This window comes from Theropithecus gelada, chromosome 12 (assembly GCF_003255815.1).
Source record: "Theropithecus gelada isolate Dixy chromosome 12, Tgel_1.0, whole genome shotgun sequence".
Lineage (NCBI taxonomy): Eukaryota > Metazoa > Chordata > Mammalia > Primates > Cercopithecidae > Theropithecus > Theropithecus gelada.
In genome coordinates this window covers 6,120,278-6,137,342 of record NC_037680.1, presented here as the reverse complement: position 1 = coordinate 6,137,342, position 17,065 = coordinate 6,120,278, and the positions used below count along the sequence as shown (strand labels likewise).

General features: G+C 40.4%; 1 protein-coding gene across 1 annotated transcript in view; it reads left to right on the top strand.

Moving 5' to 3' along the window:
* CNTNAP5 (contactin associated protein like 5) overlaps nucleotides 1-17,065 on the top strand; it is a 683,524-nt gene that overhangs the window by 492,942 nt on the left and 173,517 nt on the right. Inside the window, exon 13 of the mRNA XM_025405058.1 lies at nucleotides 11,744-11,900. Within this exon, the coding sequence (XP_025260843.1) occupies nucleotides 11,744-11,900 (157 nt within the window). The remainder of the gene's footprint in view (nucleotides 1-11,743; nucleotides 11,901-17,065) is intronic.

The window sequence follows — 17,065 nt, the reverse complement described above, 5'->3', positions numbered from 1 at the left end:
AGGCATGATGGCGGGTGCCTGTAATCCCAGCTATTTAAGTGGCTGAGGCGGGAGAATCACTAGAACCAGGGAGGTGGAGGTTGCAGTGAGCAGAGATCACGCCATTGGACTCCAGACTGGGCAACACAGGAAGACTGTGTCTAAACAAAACGAAACAAAACAAAACAAAACAAAATTACTTTAGATGTTCCCCCTGACACTGTACTCTCCATTAAATAGCCATTTTTCTTCCTTTTGCTTTCCACATATTGCTTAATATTGTACATCAAATTTATTTCTTTCTAAATTGAATTAAAAATAATGTTTAACATTTTCTTTCCCTTATCCTTTCATTGTAAAGAACTTGATGGCAGGATTCATAAGTGTTTTGTTTTTTATGGTAACCAGGTTCAATCAGACAACAGTCTTGACCATTGCAGATGTTTCATATCGGTTTGTTTACTACATGAATGAACTGATATGTGAAAACCTTACTGTATGGTGGTCTCATTCTATGCCACACTTATAGTAAGCAATTATTCAAAGGCTTAATAGGTGTCTTTATCTGGAGATGTGACTAAAATGGAAAAAAACACTTGATTTCTTCAATGCTAACCTAAAATGCCAAAGATGAATGCACCAGTATAGAAGCTAAAGGCATCATAATCATATATATTTCTGCAAAACACATTTTTTAATGTCTTCTATAGAAAATCTTTCTGTGTTGTTTCTTTTTTTGGGGGGGCATTTAGTCATGAGTTCATTCAGCAAATATGTATGTAGTTCTTAGTGCAAGCCAGTCACCATTCTCTATATTGGTGATATATAGTCATAAACAAGCCATAAAAAGCCCTTGTCCTAATTCCAATGAGGAATACATTATACAAACAAAGAAAAATGATTTCAGGTAGTAGTAAGTAGTCTTAAGAACAATAGACTGGGTGTGGTGGCTCACACCTGTAATGCCCGCACTTTGGGAGGCCAAGGCGGGCAGATCATGAGATTAGGAGTTCAAGACCAGGCTGACCAACATGGGGAAACCCCATCTCTTTTAAAAATACAAAAATTAGCTGGGCCTGGTGGCATGCTCTTGTGATCCCAACTACTCAGAAAACTGAGGCAGGAGAATCACTTGAACCTGGGAGGCGGAGGTTGCAGTAAGCTGAGATCGCACCAATGCACTCCAACTTGGGTGACAGAGCAAGACTCCATCTCAAAAAAAAAAAAAAAAAAAAGAGAGAGTTGGAGTGCTTTGGATAGGGTTAACTGGAAATAATTAACTGGTTAATTTCAGGGCCCAGTGATAAGACATCAGCCTCTATGAAGACACATGGGAGGACGGGTTCAGGCAGAAAGCAGCAAGCATCAAAGAGCATGTGTGACGGCTGGCAAGGAGGCCAGCACAGCTGGAGGGCAGGGCACAGGCTGGATTGTGGAATAAGACGTAAGGCTGAGAAATCTGCAGGACCACATGCATAGGGTTTCATGGGCCACGGTAAGAAGGTGGGATTTGTTTCTTGTTACAATAGGGAACTATTGGGAAATTTCAATCAGAGGTAAATCACATGGTCCATACTTTAAAAATCCCTTTTGGATGCTACAAAAATAACTTCTGGAAGTTGGAACAAAAATGGTGGCAAGCATTTTACTTTTGAGTCTATTGTAATTACCCACAAAAGAGATCAGTATGACTGTAGCTAGGGTCTGTCATCAACTAGCTGAGTTACTAGCAAGTAATTTTACCTCTATCTATGCCTTTGTTTTCTCATCTGCAAAGTGAAAATAAAGGTATTTACCTCATAGGGTTGTTGTAGAGACTAAATAAACTAGAACATTAAAAAAAAGCATGAATCTGCCTCAAATATTTTAAATGCTCAATTCCGGATGTTTTTATTAGTATAATGAGTATAAATATACACAATGGCTTTAGTAGTCAGATTTATTGCAATTCTCGGTTTCTATGATTGTGTGTGCATATCAGGTATTTTACTTTTCCAACTCTGCTTTTCATTCTTTTCTTTTTTTTTTTTTTACTGTGTGAATCAGTATAGGTTAAGCTATGCTGTAGTCATGAACATGCCCCGCACTAAATCTCTGTGGCTTGACACAATAGAGGTTTCTTTACTACATCACAGCTTGATGAAGAGCTGAGAGTCCTCCTTCTTTCTTCTCACTCTGCATTTGAAAACTAAGGCTTTTGTCCTATGGGAGAAATTGTGTAGTAAACTGAAGATCTTACTCCAATGCTGAGTTGTTCCTTTATTGTTATCATTTCCTACAGATTTTTAAGAGTGTCTCAGAATGTTCTTTTTTATCTGTAAGGCTCATGTTATTTCATGATATTTCCAGCACATTGGAAAGTATCAAGGTATGCCAGGCGCAGTGGCTCACGCCTGTAATCCCAGCACTTTGGGAGGTTGAGGCGGGCAGATCAACTGAGGTCAAGAGTTCAAGACATGGTGAAACCCCGTCTCTACTAAAAATAAAAAATTAGCTGGGTGTGGTGGCACACGCCTGTAGTCCCAGCTACTCAGGAGGCTGAGGCAGGAGAATCGCTTGAACCCGGGAGGCGGAGGTTGCAGTGAGCCGAGATTGTGCCACTGTACTCCAGCCTGGGAGAGAGCATGAGATTCCAAAAAAAAAAAAAAAGGAAGGAAGGAAGGAAAGAAAAAGAAAGAGAAAGAAAGAAAGAGGGAGGGAGGGAGGGAAGGAGGGAAGGAAAGAAGGAAAGAAGGAAGGAAGAAAGGAAAGAAGGAAGGAAGAAAGGAGGGAAGGAAGGAAGGAAGGAAGGAGGGAAGGAAGGAGGGAGGGAGGGAGGGAAGGGAAGGGAAGGAAGGAAGGAAGGAAGGAAGGAAGGAAGGAAGGAAGGAAAAGGAAGGAAGGAAGGAAGGAAGGAAAAGAAAGGAAGGAAGGAAGGAAAAGAAAGGAAGGAAGGAAGGAAAAGAAAGGAAGGAAGGAAGGAAAAGGAAGGAAGGAAGGAAGGAAGGAAAAAAGAATCAAGGTCTGGGAGCCTTTGTGAAGGAGGATGTTTGGGATAGGAGCTGTGCGGGGTCTCAGGTGTCCAGAGCCTGCAGCCCACATTTTGCTCAGTCACCGTGTGACTCTAAATGTCATTTAACCTTACTGGGATTCTTCACTAAGGTTCTTAAGAAAAAATTATACAATAAAATAAAAAGTATTTTTATATTCTACAAAAATTCACACAATGCCAAAAGAATCATGTAAGTTAATCACGTTGTCCATCTCTTTGTCTAACCATGAAGGATCCCCATGGTACATTCTAGAGAGCTTTGTCTAATCCAGCTTGAAATGATCCCCTCAAAGTGACTTTTATCATTTGTTTTGAGAGGCAGTACCATTAATCTTTTCTGTTTCTCCCTCTCTCTTTTTGGCTCACTTCAATTCAATAGGCAGGGAGAAGAGAACATTGAATAACATTATAAAAATGTTAATTTCTAATGTCACAGACTAGCCCTTAATCACACTATTAGACATATGTTCTGAATTAATGATCCTGACCAGCAAGCGGGAAGACGAAGATTGACTTTGATGAATGCCTGCCGTTATTTTCCAAGATGGATGAAGTTGTTTTTCTTTCTGACTAAATGTTTTCTCAGAAATGATATTCTATGTAGAAAGAAAGAGCATATAAAACACTTTCTTTTGTTGGCAGAATCTTCTTTTCTAAATCAGCATTTCAATGGTGTGTATTTTGTTCATACAGTGAGACATGTAACTGCAATTGCTGGTAATCTCTTAGCCTTATAACTTTGGTGGCCTCTTCTTGTAGATTTGTTTTTTAAGCCCCCAGTGCTTAACTACAAGCAATGAAATAAAGCATGTTTAGTATGTACAGAAATCTCATTATTCCAAACAGTCATATCCTAAAGACGACTGCAGTGAAAAACAGATCTCCTTTTCTTTGTGATCCTTACCTACACAAATTCTTTCTCCACGGCGCACTTTGTCGAAGTCCTCCTCAACACCAAGCCTCTGAGCCTCTGCTCAAATGCCACCATTTGCATAAAACTGTTCCCACAACCCCCGGTGAGAAGTCATAGTTTCTTACTCTGGGCTTTTCTAGAATTTTATTAACTGCTCTCTTTGGCACTGATCTCATTCTGACTTTCATTACTCTTAGCTGTGTGTGGGGCCTCCTTCCTCTAAGTGTTATGAGCTCTTTTAGGGTAGCAAAAGTTCATTAAAGTTTATATCACTGACATATTACACCATGACCTTTCACAGCATACAGTTAAACCATTGAATGTAATATATGAAATTCACATCATTATATTTAATTATATAATTTGTGAATTATATTTTTAATTTATACTTGAATTTGTATTTTTATACAATATAAATGTAATAGTTAATTTACATATAATTAAGTATATATATGTGTGTATACACATACACACACACACACACACAACTTTCAATTTTGCATCATCCCATGGACAGAGGCTGTGAGAAAGCTGTACAAGATCTGGTTTCATTAGGTTACAGTTAAATGACCAGTTGTGAGAATAGTTCCTTCAAAGTTCTCTGAAGAGTTTTTAACTGAATCCATGAGTAAGTGGCATCGAGACTTAAAAAGATGAGGCAGGACCATTACCATCATGGAAAACTGCTATCTACATTGCAGTGACAGCCAAGCACCGTGTTTGAAGGAGACAAAGGCATGGAAGTCAGGGTACACAGCCAGTCACTGGGGCTGGGTTGGGACAGACTCCAGGTGAACCCAGATTAGGTTTATGTAAATCACATGTGGGAAGGAAGAAGGGCACATGGGAAAGACACTAGGGGTTTCTAACCATATTGCAAACATCTTGAAATTAAAGCCATCATTGGTCTTTCTATGTACTTCTTTATAACCCCTACAGAATTTATTTTCACGTGATTTATATCTAATTTGTATTTTGTCAGTTATTGTTGCAAAAACGTTATATAACCGGTTGCCAAAGCTTAGTGACATACAACGTACAGTCGTTATTCTCACGCTCACTTCTCTGTGCATCCACTGGGTAACTGTGCTTCCTGAGTTACATTCTGGGGCCGTGACTGGAGAGGTCATGACCTCCTGGGGCATGTTCCCAGGGTCATGTCAAGGAAGCTCTGGAAGGGCAGGTGGAAACATGCATGCCTCTTGAGGTCTACACTCGAACTGAACCATTATCATTTCTGCACACATTCCGTGGAGCTACACAAGTAGCAAGGCCAAGCCTCACATCAGGTGGGGCGGGGGGTTTACTCCACCCATAAACCCACTGCCACAAAGATTTGCTGATCTTTTACTCCTACAACTTCAAATATTGTACGAATAAAAGAAATGAGGACTAAAACTCTTCGTGTTGGCATACTGAGTTTGTCAGAATCTAAGGCTATGAGAATACATTACATCTAAACTTAGAAAAATGTAAAGGAAAACGATAACCACAATGACAACAACAGCTCAACAGAGCCCTGTCTGTATACATCTATGGAACTTTCTAGCTCCATTCTGATATTGTCTGGAATTTTTTTTGGACTGTTCTAGCAATGGGAAGAGGCCAGATTCTCTTGGCCATAGCTGTAGTTACCACCAGGAAGCTGTTGCGTTTACTGCTTTCCAGTTGTCAAGACTTTAATGGAAACAATTGCAAGATTACAGAGAGATCTCCAGTTTGAATTATGTTCAACAGCTCGCAATGATTAAGCCATACAATTGTGCAACTCACGTGTATGAATTCTCCTCAGTTTCTTACATTATAAAAATCATCATTTGAACTAAGCATGTACAAATTAGATATATGTTTAGGTCTTCTAGAAAACATATATATTTTCTCTGTCTTTGAACCATTTCTCTGCATATAATACATATGTATTCTACATGAGGAAACTTTAGAGTCAGGATAGTGTGGTAATTCACTCATTAGCAAAATCCCTAGACTTGATCTGCTGGAATGATTTAAATTCAAGTCTAATACTTTTATGAAACAGTTCATAAAGGAGTCTATATGGACTGAAATCTCTGATTTAACAAATGAGGATGCAATATTGCTTCCCGCTTTTACTTTCTCTACCTCCTCCTCCTCCTTATTGTCTCTCTCTCTTTCTGTCACACATACGTTCCCTCCCCAAACTTACGTTCCCTTTATAAGACCTTCTAGAGTATGCAATTTTATTTTTTGTTTCTGTCTTCTTGTGACTCAATTGAGATAATTCTTCTCCAAGTTTATGATGCATTATCCTGTTTAGGATAATTAGAAAAATGGAAACCTGAGGCTGGCAATCTAAATTGGAGGTAAAACACACCTAGAAATTTCTGCAGTGGAGAAACAGTGCAGATATTTGGACTTTACGTCTACCCTGATTAAGAGGGGAAGAGGCTCGCTGTGTTGAAATGACTGAGGGAAGTTCACTGGCAAGGAATTTTATAGACAGACCTAAGACAACCTACCCTTATGCGGTCTGCTCTGCCAAATGGGTTAAATAGTAGTTTTGCAAACTTTTTTCTTTTGTTTGTTGAATACTCTAGCTACTTTAAAATTGGGGAAGAATTTAGGTCCATAAAAATACTTCGAGTAAAAACTCAGAAAGACACTGAACATTTGAAAAGAAGGCAGCTACAGGGCTTAAACTGTGCCTCTCAATTTGCATGTTGTCTGCAACAAAGCAAAACACACTCATGGTTGTCTCCTTGAAACTTGGGGTAGGGAGATCCTGAAAAGGTTCCAGCACTCAACGTTGACACTGCATTGTGCTATAGTATTATTATGGTGTGGCAGTGTGTAAGATCACCTTCTGTGATCACTTACTGTGTACACTCTAAAACAAATACTTTCTTAGGAGGATTTATATGTGTATACATATATATTGAATATATTATACACACACAGACACACACACACACACACACACACACACACACACGTAATTTGAGTTTTCCCATACCTTGTTTAAATGCATGAGGTCATATGACAATAATATTTGCATAGACATAATGTAAACTCATGCAATTCCTCAGTCGTATTTTTTATATCCTGCTTACAGAGGACTTTGCCAACTCTCTAAGAGCTTTGAGACTGCTGCTGGGAGTTCCTGGAGGAGTCTCTCATCAGGTCCCAGTCCTCTTGCTTTCTTAGTCTTGGCTCTTTCGTGGAAGTCCTTGCATTGCATGGCTGCTGGGGATGTGTATAAAAACTCTGACTTCCTAGCCAAGGAGCTGGCCTCACAAATCCCCAGAGCCCCAGGCCCTGGAAGCACAGTGCATCACGCAGACCTCTACTGTGGAGAAATATCTATGTCACATGCAGGCAGCTGGAGGGTAGACACAATTTGTCCCCATTTGCTTCTTGTCAAAGCAAAGTGCCTTCCTGGTTGTCAAAGCAAAATTGTGGAACCTCCCTAAGCTCTGCTCACCAGATTTCATAGAGTTCTTTGTTTATCAGAAGCATCAGAATAAGTTTATATTTGGATCAATAATCCCATTTGGTGGAAGAAATAGAGATTTCAGAGATTTAAAATATTGACCCATTAAGAGATACTAAGTGTCTGCTTAGCTTTTGAATAACATGTCTGTGTTAGGGGGAAATGTGTTGTGAGTTCTGCCTCCACAGCAAAGAAGTCAGAATTTAAATCCCCAATCTCCTTTCCAGCTGGGACTCAAACATGCAACTTGTGCTTTATCCATCAGCCCTACCTGTGAGATGCTCTGATGGGAAGATAACCCCAGGAAGCAGGCTCCATGTGAACCTTCTTTTTTGCAGACACAGGGGCTGCAGAAACACATCTTTGGGGAGACAGGGTTGCAGCTCGAGATACTTGCAGGGAGATGGTGGTGGTGCAGATAGCATGTTGACTGAATTGGTCTCTAGGCGTTTGGCATTCAGGGGCAGCCAGCTGGGCAGGGTTTTATATTTATGATTCTGTGGCAGTCCAGCATCTTCATAATAAATACCTTTTGCCTTGGAACAGGCAGAGGGAATTCTTAGCTTCTATTCAAGAACCTGATCAAGTAAATTCTATTTTATCTGTTTTATGCTGCCCATTTTTTTTTCCTGTTAAACCTTCCTATCAGAGCATTTGCGCAAAGTGCAGTTTAAAAACCTAGCCATAGATTCTAAAAAATGCCCTGATTTGTTCTTTACGTTGTTCATTTCCTTTGTCTGCAATGAGATTTTCCAGATGACCACAGGTGACTTACCCGTGGCCTACAAGTTTTGCTCAGGATATCTTTTCATCAAAGTCTTTCCTGATTTGTGTGGTTTAAAACTGCAATATACCCTTCTTCACAGCACACTTGCTCTCCTTAGCCTGTTTTGTATTTTCCCTATATGATACGCTTTGACTATGTCCCCACCCAAATCTCATCCTGAATTGTAGCTCCCATGATTCCCATGTGTTGTGGGAGGGACCCGGTGGGAGATAATTGAATCATGGGAGCAATTTGCCCCATACTGTTCTTGTGGTAGTGAATAAGTCTTAGAAGATCTGATGATTTCATAAGGGGTTTCCCTTTCACTTACTCCATTCTCTCTTGTCCACCACCATATAAGACATGCCTTTTGCCTTCCTTTGTGTCTGTGAGGCCTTCCTAGTCAGATGGAATTGTGAGTCCATTAGTCCTCTTTTTCTTTGTAAATTACCTAGTCTTAGGTGTGTTTTTATCAGCAGCATGAAAACCGATTACAACATACCTCTTATCCCTTTCTAAATACTAAATTATTTAAATGTTATTATTGCCATTTCCTCCTAATTACAATGTAACGACAGGGAGGGCATGTTTTGTTTGTTTCTTCATTTTGGTATGTTTTCTTACATGATTTATTCCAAGTGCCTAGAAGCATGTCTGAAACAGTATAAATCTTTAGTAAATGTTTGTTGAATGAATGCATATGTTTTAAAATAAAATATTTATAATTGTGCTATTTTCCTTCACTTTTGAAAGAACCTCCTGTCGGGAAAGAAAAAATTCAATTTCTGCAATGGCCAAAATTTGCAGCCCAGGATGTGTTTTTTCTTCCTGACTACATGGTTAGAGTCAAGACTTCAGGCGAGTCAAACCCCTGTTTGATCCTCAGTAGCTTCATTTGCTAGAATGTCTCCAATACTCCACAGGGACCAAGACACAAAGATGGGACATCTAGAGGGAAAATTTAGCAATACTCCTGTTTTCATATATACATATATAATTTTTTGTTCTCTACCTTTTTCTTCTTGTTTGTTGAAAGTCAATTGGTTAAAACATTTTTTAACTTTTAAACTTCTCAACCTTTAAGCCAGACATTAGGAGAGAGACATTAGAGGCCAAAGTGGTGCAAGATGTTGATGGATTCAAAACAGAATTAAGAGTTGGGCTGCTAATGGAACTTCTAGGGAGTGAAAACACCAAATAAGAATTGGTAAATCTACTAGAAGCAACACATCCACCAGAAGTTGCACACAAATTGGCTGTTCAGAGCTTATACCATTAGTAATGATGCAATTATTGTGCTTATAGCCTTTCCGGTAGTTCATAAACAAAGTAACTCTTGCTGACATGGGATTTGACTGTGTAGTCTGGATTCTAGAGTCTGAGAGGAGAGGCCTGGGCTGCTGGAAGGAGGGAGAGTTTGAGAGATTTCTTTCCATTTCTGGACCCAAGGACGACACTGACAAATGTATTCAAATACAAAATGCTTCACCCTCATGCTGGCTGGACTCATGCTTCGATGACCCACCAAAGCTTACTCCAGTCCTGAATGTGCTCCATGCTCCTGCCAGTCCTCTAGGCCATGTATGCTTGACTCACCTGAGCAGGGATTTAGGAAGAAAGCAATTCATGTGTAGTATTGTACAGTGATTTATAGTTATTTGAAACTCAAGAAAATGAATTCATATTGTTTATAACTTTTCTTTAAAAGAACACACTAGTTAACAGACATCTCTAATTGAAACTCCAGCTTTAAAGACGACATAGGAATTGAACTTACTTTAGGCAGAGTGTGGAGTGCCACGTTGGGATGACTGTAGTCCTCCAGGCCCTCTGCTTCATGAATCAGCACCCCTAAAATGCTGTTGCTTTTCAAAGTATCTTCTATATGTTTTACTCATGACCTTCAGATTATTGAAAGCTCTAGGTTGCCGGGTCTCTTCCTACTTACCTCAGTGGCTTTCATAGGGATGTTAGCCTGGAGCCAAGTAAGAGAAAATTGTTGTTATTTATATAGAGAGATTAATTGTGATTTTTATGTTTGCACATAAAAATATGCATATAAACTAGAATCTTGATTAGGCAAAATTTCATCCTAGTAACATCCTCAGATAATTCCTATTAGTCTGCTGTAAAAATGTAAATGATATAAAGTGGCCCTTAATAAATATTTCTTTCATTTTTTAAATAAGCACATGTTAAGCACCTGTTATATATCACACACAAATAAGACAATTACCGGCCGGGCGCAGTGGCTCATGCCTGTAATCCCAGCACTTTGGGAGGCCGAGGCGGGCAGATCATGAAGTCAGGAGCTCAAGACCATTCTGACTAACACAGTGAAACCCTGTCTCTACTAAAATTACAAAAAAAGTAGCCAGGTGTGGTGGCAGGCAACTGTAGTCCCAGCTACTCGGGAGGCTGAGGCAGGAGAATGGCGTAAATCCGAGAGGCAGAGCTTGCAGTGAGCCAAGATCACACCACTGCACTCCAGTCTGGGCGACAGAGTGAGACTCTGTCTCAAAAAAAAAAAAAAAAAAAAAAGGCAATTACCAAAGGGAGCCCAGGCCTCACATCCTTCAGTCTAAAAGTGTATAACATTTCCATCTCTACCTATCTTGTTTTGGATACAGTATCACTTTCAGAATGATAATTCTAAGCTAATGAAATATTCTCAATCATAAATATCCAAAAAGTTTCACTAAATTACATTTTTTAAAGAAAAAAATTGAGAAGGACAAGACTCAAAAATGGTTTCTAGTTAGATAGGAAATCACAGGTTGCATACCAGCATTATTTGGGTTAAATATAACCTTCACAAGGGTTTGTTCAGGCCCACACATTATCAGCCTTCACAGTGCTTTTATTTTTTTTTTTTTCTCCCAAATCTTTCAGCTTGGAATGTATGACTTCTTTTTAAAAAACAAAATCAGAAGATATGGTAAATGTGGGGCTACTATTATGAGAGAAATCAATGGGAGACAGTCAGAATCAGCTCTTTTACACAGCCAACCTCTTGTTCACCCGAGTCTCTAACTTCCTCATTGTCTACCCAGAACTGAGAACAGAGGTCAGGCTAATCTTTGCCCTGGTGTTCTCATTTTCTCTTTGGTAGTTGTAAAAGAAAGTTACTATTTTTAAAAATTCATATATTAAAAATTTTGGTCTAAATTCTGACGGAACTTACTCAGTTGTGCCTTATCTGGTAAGAATGTAATTTTGCGACACTGCCTCTCAACATTGCCATTCATCAATATTTGACTATATAAACATTTCGATGAAAATGTTGTTTATATGTGTACATATATGGGTGTGCATAGGTGTATAAATACAAATTTAAATATATAGAAAGAGTGAGAAAGAAAGACAGAGACAGAAAAAGAAAGAACAGAAAAATGAGATGACGAAACAAAGAAATGAAGAAAGCAAGCACAGGGAAAGGGGGAAGTGAGGGAGGGAAGAAGACAGGAAGGGAAGGAGATTATCTATATACATCTATTCTCCAAGATATTTTCAGCTCAGTTTCTGTGCCATCCCCTGTGTTACTTCAGGCTTGCCCTGCCCTGACTGGTGGAATATCTTGTTTTCCAGATGGAACACCATTTACCTGGTGGATTGGGCGGTCCAATGAAAGGCACCCTTACTGGGGAGGTTCTCCTCCTGGGGTCCAGCAGTGTGAGTGTGGCCTAGACGAGAGCTGCCTGGACATTCAGCACTTTTGCAATTGCGACGCTGACAAGGATGAATGGTAATGAGAATCTCCATCTTTCTGCAATTATAGAGAAAGCACATTAATTGATGTATAAAATTTCCCCAAGACAGAAGGACATGGATGAGAAGCTCAATACAAACTGGAGTGCCCTGATGGTGACCTTTTTTTTAACTTTGAAAATGGTCAATTCTAGTATTTTCAGTATAACTGATGTTTGTCACATAGAAGCATGTGGTCATACCATCAGCTTCTTTTTGTTGTTGTCTTGCTCTGTCACCAGGCTAGAGTGCAGTGTCGTGATCTCAGCTCACGGCAACCTCCGCCTCCCAGGTTCAAGAGATTTTCCTGCCTCAGTCTCCCGAGTAGCTGGGAGTACAGGCATGCACCACCACGCCCAGCTCTTTTTTTTTTTCTTTTCTTGTATTTTTAGTTGAGATGGGGTTTCACCATGTTGGCCGGGATGGTCTCGATCTCTTGACCTCGTGATCCACCTGACTCAGCTTCCCAAAGTGCTGGGATTACAGGTGCGAGCCACTGCACCCGGCCTCCATCAGTTTCTTATATTCAGAGCTTCCCATTTCAAACAAGGAATGACATGTAATATTGAGCTTTGCAATTGAGTCAGGATATTAATGATATGTGGACTATAGGTTTTGGGGGGAGAGAGTGAGAGAGACAGGGATGTGGGGTTATATAGGCTGTTTCTTCACGCTCCCATTGATGTTTCCATCACCCACCTTCCCTTTTGCTACCAATGAACACATACAAAGGAAATGTATATTTATTGAGCATCTATTAAATTTCATATAATTGTCTTACTTTTGCTTCATAATGTTGAGTAGTATCTATTGCAGAGATGTTAAATAATTTTCCCAGTGTCAAACATGTCGGTCAAGTGATAGACACAGAATTAGAAATCAGCTGTTTCTGCAGCCAGGGTTTCTCTTAGTCTCCCACACCAACATACTTCTGTAAAACGAATTTAGTTTGAAGCTTCCATGCCCATTACATTTATTCTTCTTTTATCCTCCAGGTGAGCTGCTAGTTTTTTACTGTATTGATTACGAAAATATGTACAGAACATTTCCAAATATACTTTTTCTTTGACTGAATTTAAAGCATTCTTTGGTTTTGGCTTAGCAATTTTGCTTACTTCGTCAAATGCTGCTCAATTTTAATTAAAAATTCTTATGTTAAGCTGGTCTCAATCCCCAAATTTCCCTTTAATATTTTTCCTCACTCCTCAAACTGTTAACCACAAGGACTGCTTCACATAAAATATAAGGTTAAGCTAAAATCTCAGTTCAGCAAGGAAAGGACCAGGCATTTGTCTTCATTGGACCCCAGGAGATGGGAATTATCTCTTCAGAATACCCTAGGGCTGCTTAGGCACCAGGGCAGGTTACCTGAGTGCCTTCTCCTAAACTCAAGCTGACCGAAGTTACATGGTAATGAATCTTGCTCTTCATGTAGGTAAAATTAGATATAGGTAACCAGGGGTAGAATGGGCTTCTGCATTCCTTGAGCCCCCACTTTATCCTCCAGTGAATTCCATCTCATTATTGCAGATGCCTACAACCAACTATGATTTGTATCCCGGGTGGAGGCCATGACTCTTTAAACATTATCCCTCTCAAGACCTACAGAAGACATTCAGTGGTAATTAGTTGAACACATTAATTTAGACCATCTTTAAAGAAGAGAATTATCACAAGATGGCACCTACGAGCTTGGGAGGTGTGTTGAAGTGTTAGATGGTTGTGCTGCCATAAAACATATTCAAAACGTCTGCTCCCAGTCGCTTGGATTCACTCATTCCTTTGATTTATAAGTTTACTCTCACAGTGCATATTAGACACTATGTGTGTAATCAAAGAAATAGATATAGGAGCTGGAATAGGTAGAAGTGCTTCTCCTAGTTACTCTTGACTCAGACTCCTCCCCACCTCCTCTCCCCCCTCCCCTCCCCTTCCCTCCCCTCCCCTTCCCTCCCCTCCCCTTCCCTCCCCTCCCCCCTCCTCTCACCTCCACCTTCCTCCCTTCCTCCCTCCTTTCCTTCCTTCCTTCCTTCCTCCCTCCCTCCCTCCCTTCCCTCCCTCCCTCCCTCCCTCTTTCTTTCTTTCTTTCTTTCTTTCTTTCTTTCTTTCTTTCTTTCTTTCTTTCTTTCTTTCTGTCTGTCTGTCTTTCTTTCTTTTTCTTTCTCTCTCTCTTTCTTTCTTTCTCTCTCTCTTTCTCTCTCACTCTTTCTTTCTTTCTTTTTTTTCTTTCTTTCTTTCAACGGAGTCTCCCTCTGTCACACAAGCTGGAGTGCAGTGACATGATCTCGGCTTACTGCAACCTCTGCCTCCCAGGTTGAAGCAATTCTCCTGCCTCAGGCTCCTGAGTAGCTGGGATTACAGGGCACACCACCACGCCCGGCTAATTTTTAGTACAGATGTGGTTTCTCCATGTTGGTCAGGTTGGTCTCAAGCTCCTGACCTCATGATTCACCTGCCTCGACCTCCCAAAGTGTTGGGATTACAGGCGTGAGCCAATGCTCCTGGCAGACTCTGAGTCCTTTCTTAGTTGCCTTCTTGGTCTTTGCTCAGTGTTTCTTCTCCTTTATCCCTTTCTTTATAGGACATTTGCCTACTGAACACTGCCTCAGTGTCTCCACTTCCCTGGGATCAAATGAACCAGGCTTAGTTCACTGCACACTGAGGGACAGGGAGGAGCGTGACCTTATATCCCTTAATTAGGCTGAAGTGCTCTGTGTCTCCTTTCCTAAAACTTTCCACTACTGTCTTCCACTCAGCTCCCAGCCTCTCCCTCCTTTGACCTGCTCACTGTTTCACTAACCTCTGAACCCCTTATCTGATGATTTCACTTCATCATCCAGAGTGAGCTCAGAGGGATTCTTCACAATGTCTTCTCTCACCTTGATGACTCCAGAAGTTGTTACATATTTCATGACCCTTTCCATTTCCTTTAGAGCCAGTGAAAATTTTCCATCCAGGGCCACTTTCTGTGGCAAGTGACCTCTCTTAGGTCATCAGAATTTATTATTAGATAAGGTCCTGTTCAACAATCTGCTTATCAAAGGTCAAGAGAAAAGGACTGAGTTTCCCCTCTTAAGGATGCCTGCCTCACTCCTGGATGTCCCTGAGTAGCATATTGACCATCTTGGGGCAAAGTCTAGGTGAGAACAGATCAGAAAGTTCCTTCTGTCATTCTCAAGAGGGAGTAGAGGCTGAGATTCTGATTCAACACTTCTGAGTTTCATTCATTGTCTTAGTGCAATTCATAGCCTGTGGTAAAGGGTTTTTATAAATAATTTATTATAGAAGCATCTGTATGTATTACTTTATCAAACATTTACTGATTTATCACTTACTTACTTAGTGCCTACTCTGTGCCAGACAGATAGACTGCTGTGCAGAGAAGGTCAAGGGCATTACGATCACTTCCCTTGAGGAACCCTCAGGACAGTGTAAAGAAAATGCTAGTTAGTTATTAGGTGGGTAAGAAAGTAATTGTGGTTTTTGCCATTCAAAAGTAGTGGCAAGCCTGGGCACAGTGGCTCACGCCTGTAATCCTAGCACTTTGGGAGACTGAGGTGGGCAGATCACGAGGTCAGTAGCTCAAGACCAACCTGGCCAACATGGTGAAACCCCATCTCTACTAAAAATACAAAAATTAGCTGGATGTGGTGGCGTGCACCTGTAGTTTCAGCTACTCAGGAGGCTGAGGCAGGAGAATAGCTTGAACCCAGCAGGAGGAGCTTGCACTGAGCTGAGATGGTGTCACTGCGTTCCAGCCTGGCAGCAGCGCGAAACTCTGTCTCAAAAAAAAAAAAAAAAGTAATGGCAAAAACCGCAATGAGTTTTGCACCAACCTAATAGTAATACATCGGTCTGAAAAATTTGGCAAGAGAAATAAGCACAGATGTACCTGAACCTGGGGTAGAAATGAGCTGGGAAATTTAGATTGTGAAGAGAAGCAGCAGTTAAGTTTTGAAGGAAGAGAAGAAGCTAAAGAAATAAACAAACTGGTGTACTACAGGCAGGGGTTGGGGGTGGGGGGAACGTCTGTGTGCAGGGGGGAAATGTAAAATAATATACAAATCACCACTCTCAATATATTGGTGTGGTTGTTGCACAGTCGTCATGTGAGAAATGTACAGAAGATAAAGGGAGGGAGGAAGGTCAAATCCAGGTTATGAAGCTCCTGGTATGGAAATAACAGTGAGCTAGCTTTGTCTGTACAAGGATTATAGGCATACGATAAGCATTCACACATGAGACCAGGCATATTTGTGAAAATACATTTATTATTTATATATCAAACTCTATTGTTTACTGCAGAAAGGAAAAATACAAAAGCTGACGCACTTGTGAAATAGTTAATCACATTCAACATACTTGCGACTTCTTTCTTGACCAACATGTGGTCAGACTGACTTTCCACACATTTCAAATTTTGTTTTAGACCACTGTGCCTCGTTTACTATCAGTGGTGTTCTGTGTGCCTCAGAGAAGCTTTGGATATTCTTGCCTTGTAAAATTCCCTCAAGTTTTTGCCTTTGTGAAATTAATCAGAAAACTGACTTGGCCTTGTATAGCACCCAGTGGATAGCAGTTTAATATGTTACAACTCCTAGATAACATTGCCACTTAAATGTTACCTATCATAGCCTGAATTGTTCTTAGTATGTTATATACTATATCTCATATTAACATCTCAATAACTCTTGAGTTTGGTTTTATTATTTCTTTTCCCCAGAAAAAAGAAACTGAGGCTCAGAGATGATAAATGGTTTGGTTAAGGTCGCTTGCCTAAGGGGCAGAGCAGACATTTTAGCTGAATCTAAGGATGCACTTAGCGAGTATGGCAAATGAGCTGCTAACGTTGGGATTTTGAATAATGGCTAGCCAGTGAGGATGCTAGAGAGAATCCTCCTACGATCTCTCAGATCACATCACTGCAGCATGCATGCTTCTTTTTGCTAAGCCAGGGTGCTTAGGGAACCTGGGGCATCTTCTAAGCCTCTGGTGATCAATAATTTCTTGTTTTGTTTCATTATTTTTTGAGTAAGGGTCTCACTTTGTTGCCCAGGCTGGTCTTGATTGCTTGGGTTGAAGCAATCCTTCCGTCTCAGCCTCCCAAAGCATCGGGACTATAGGTGCATTCAACCATGGCCGTCTTGTTCTATTTTAACAAGC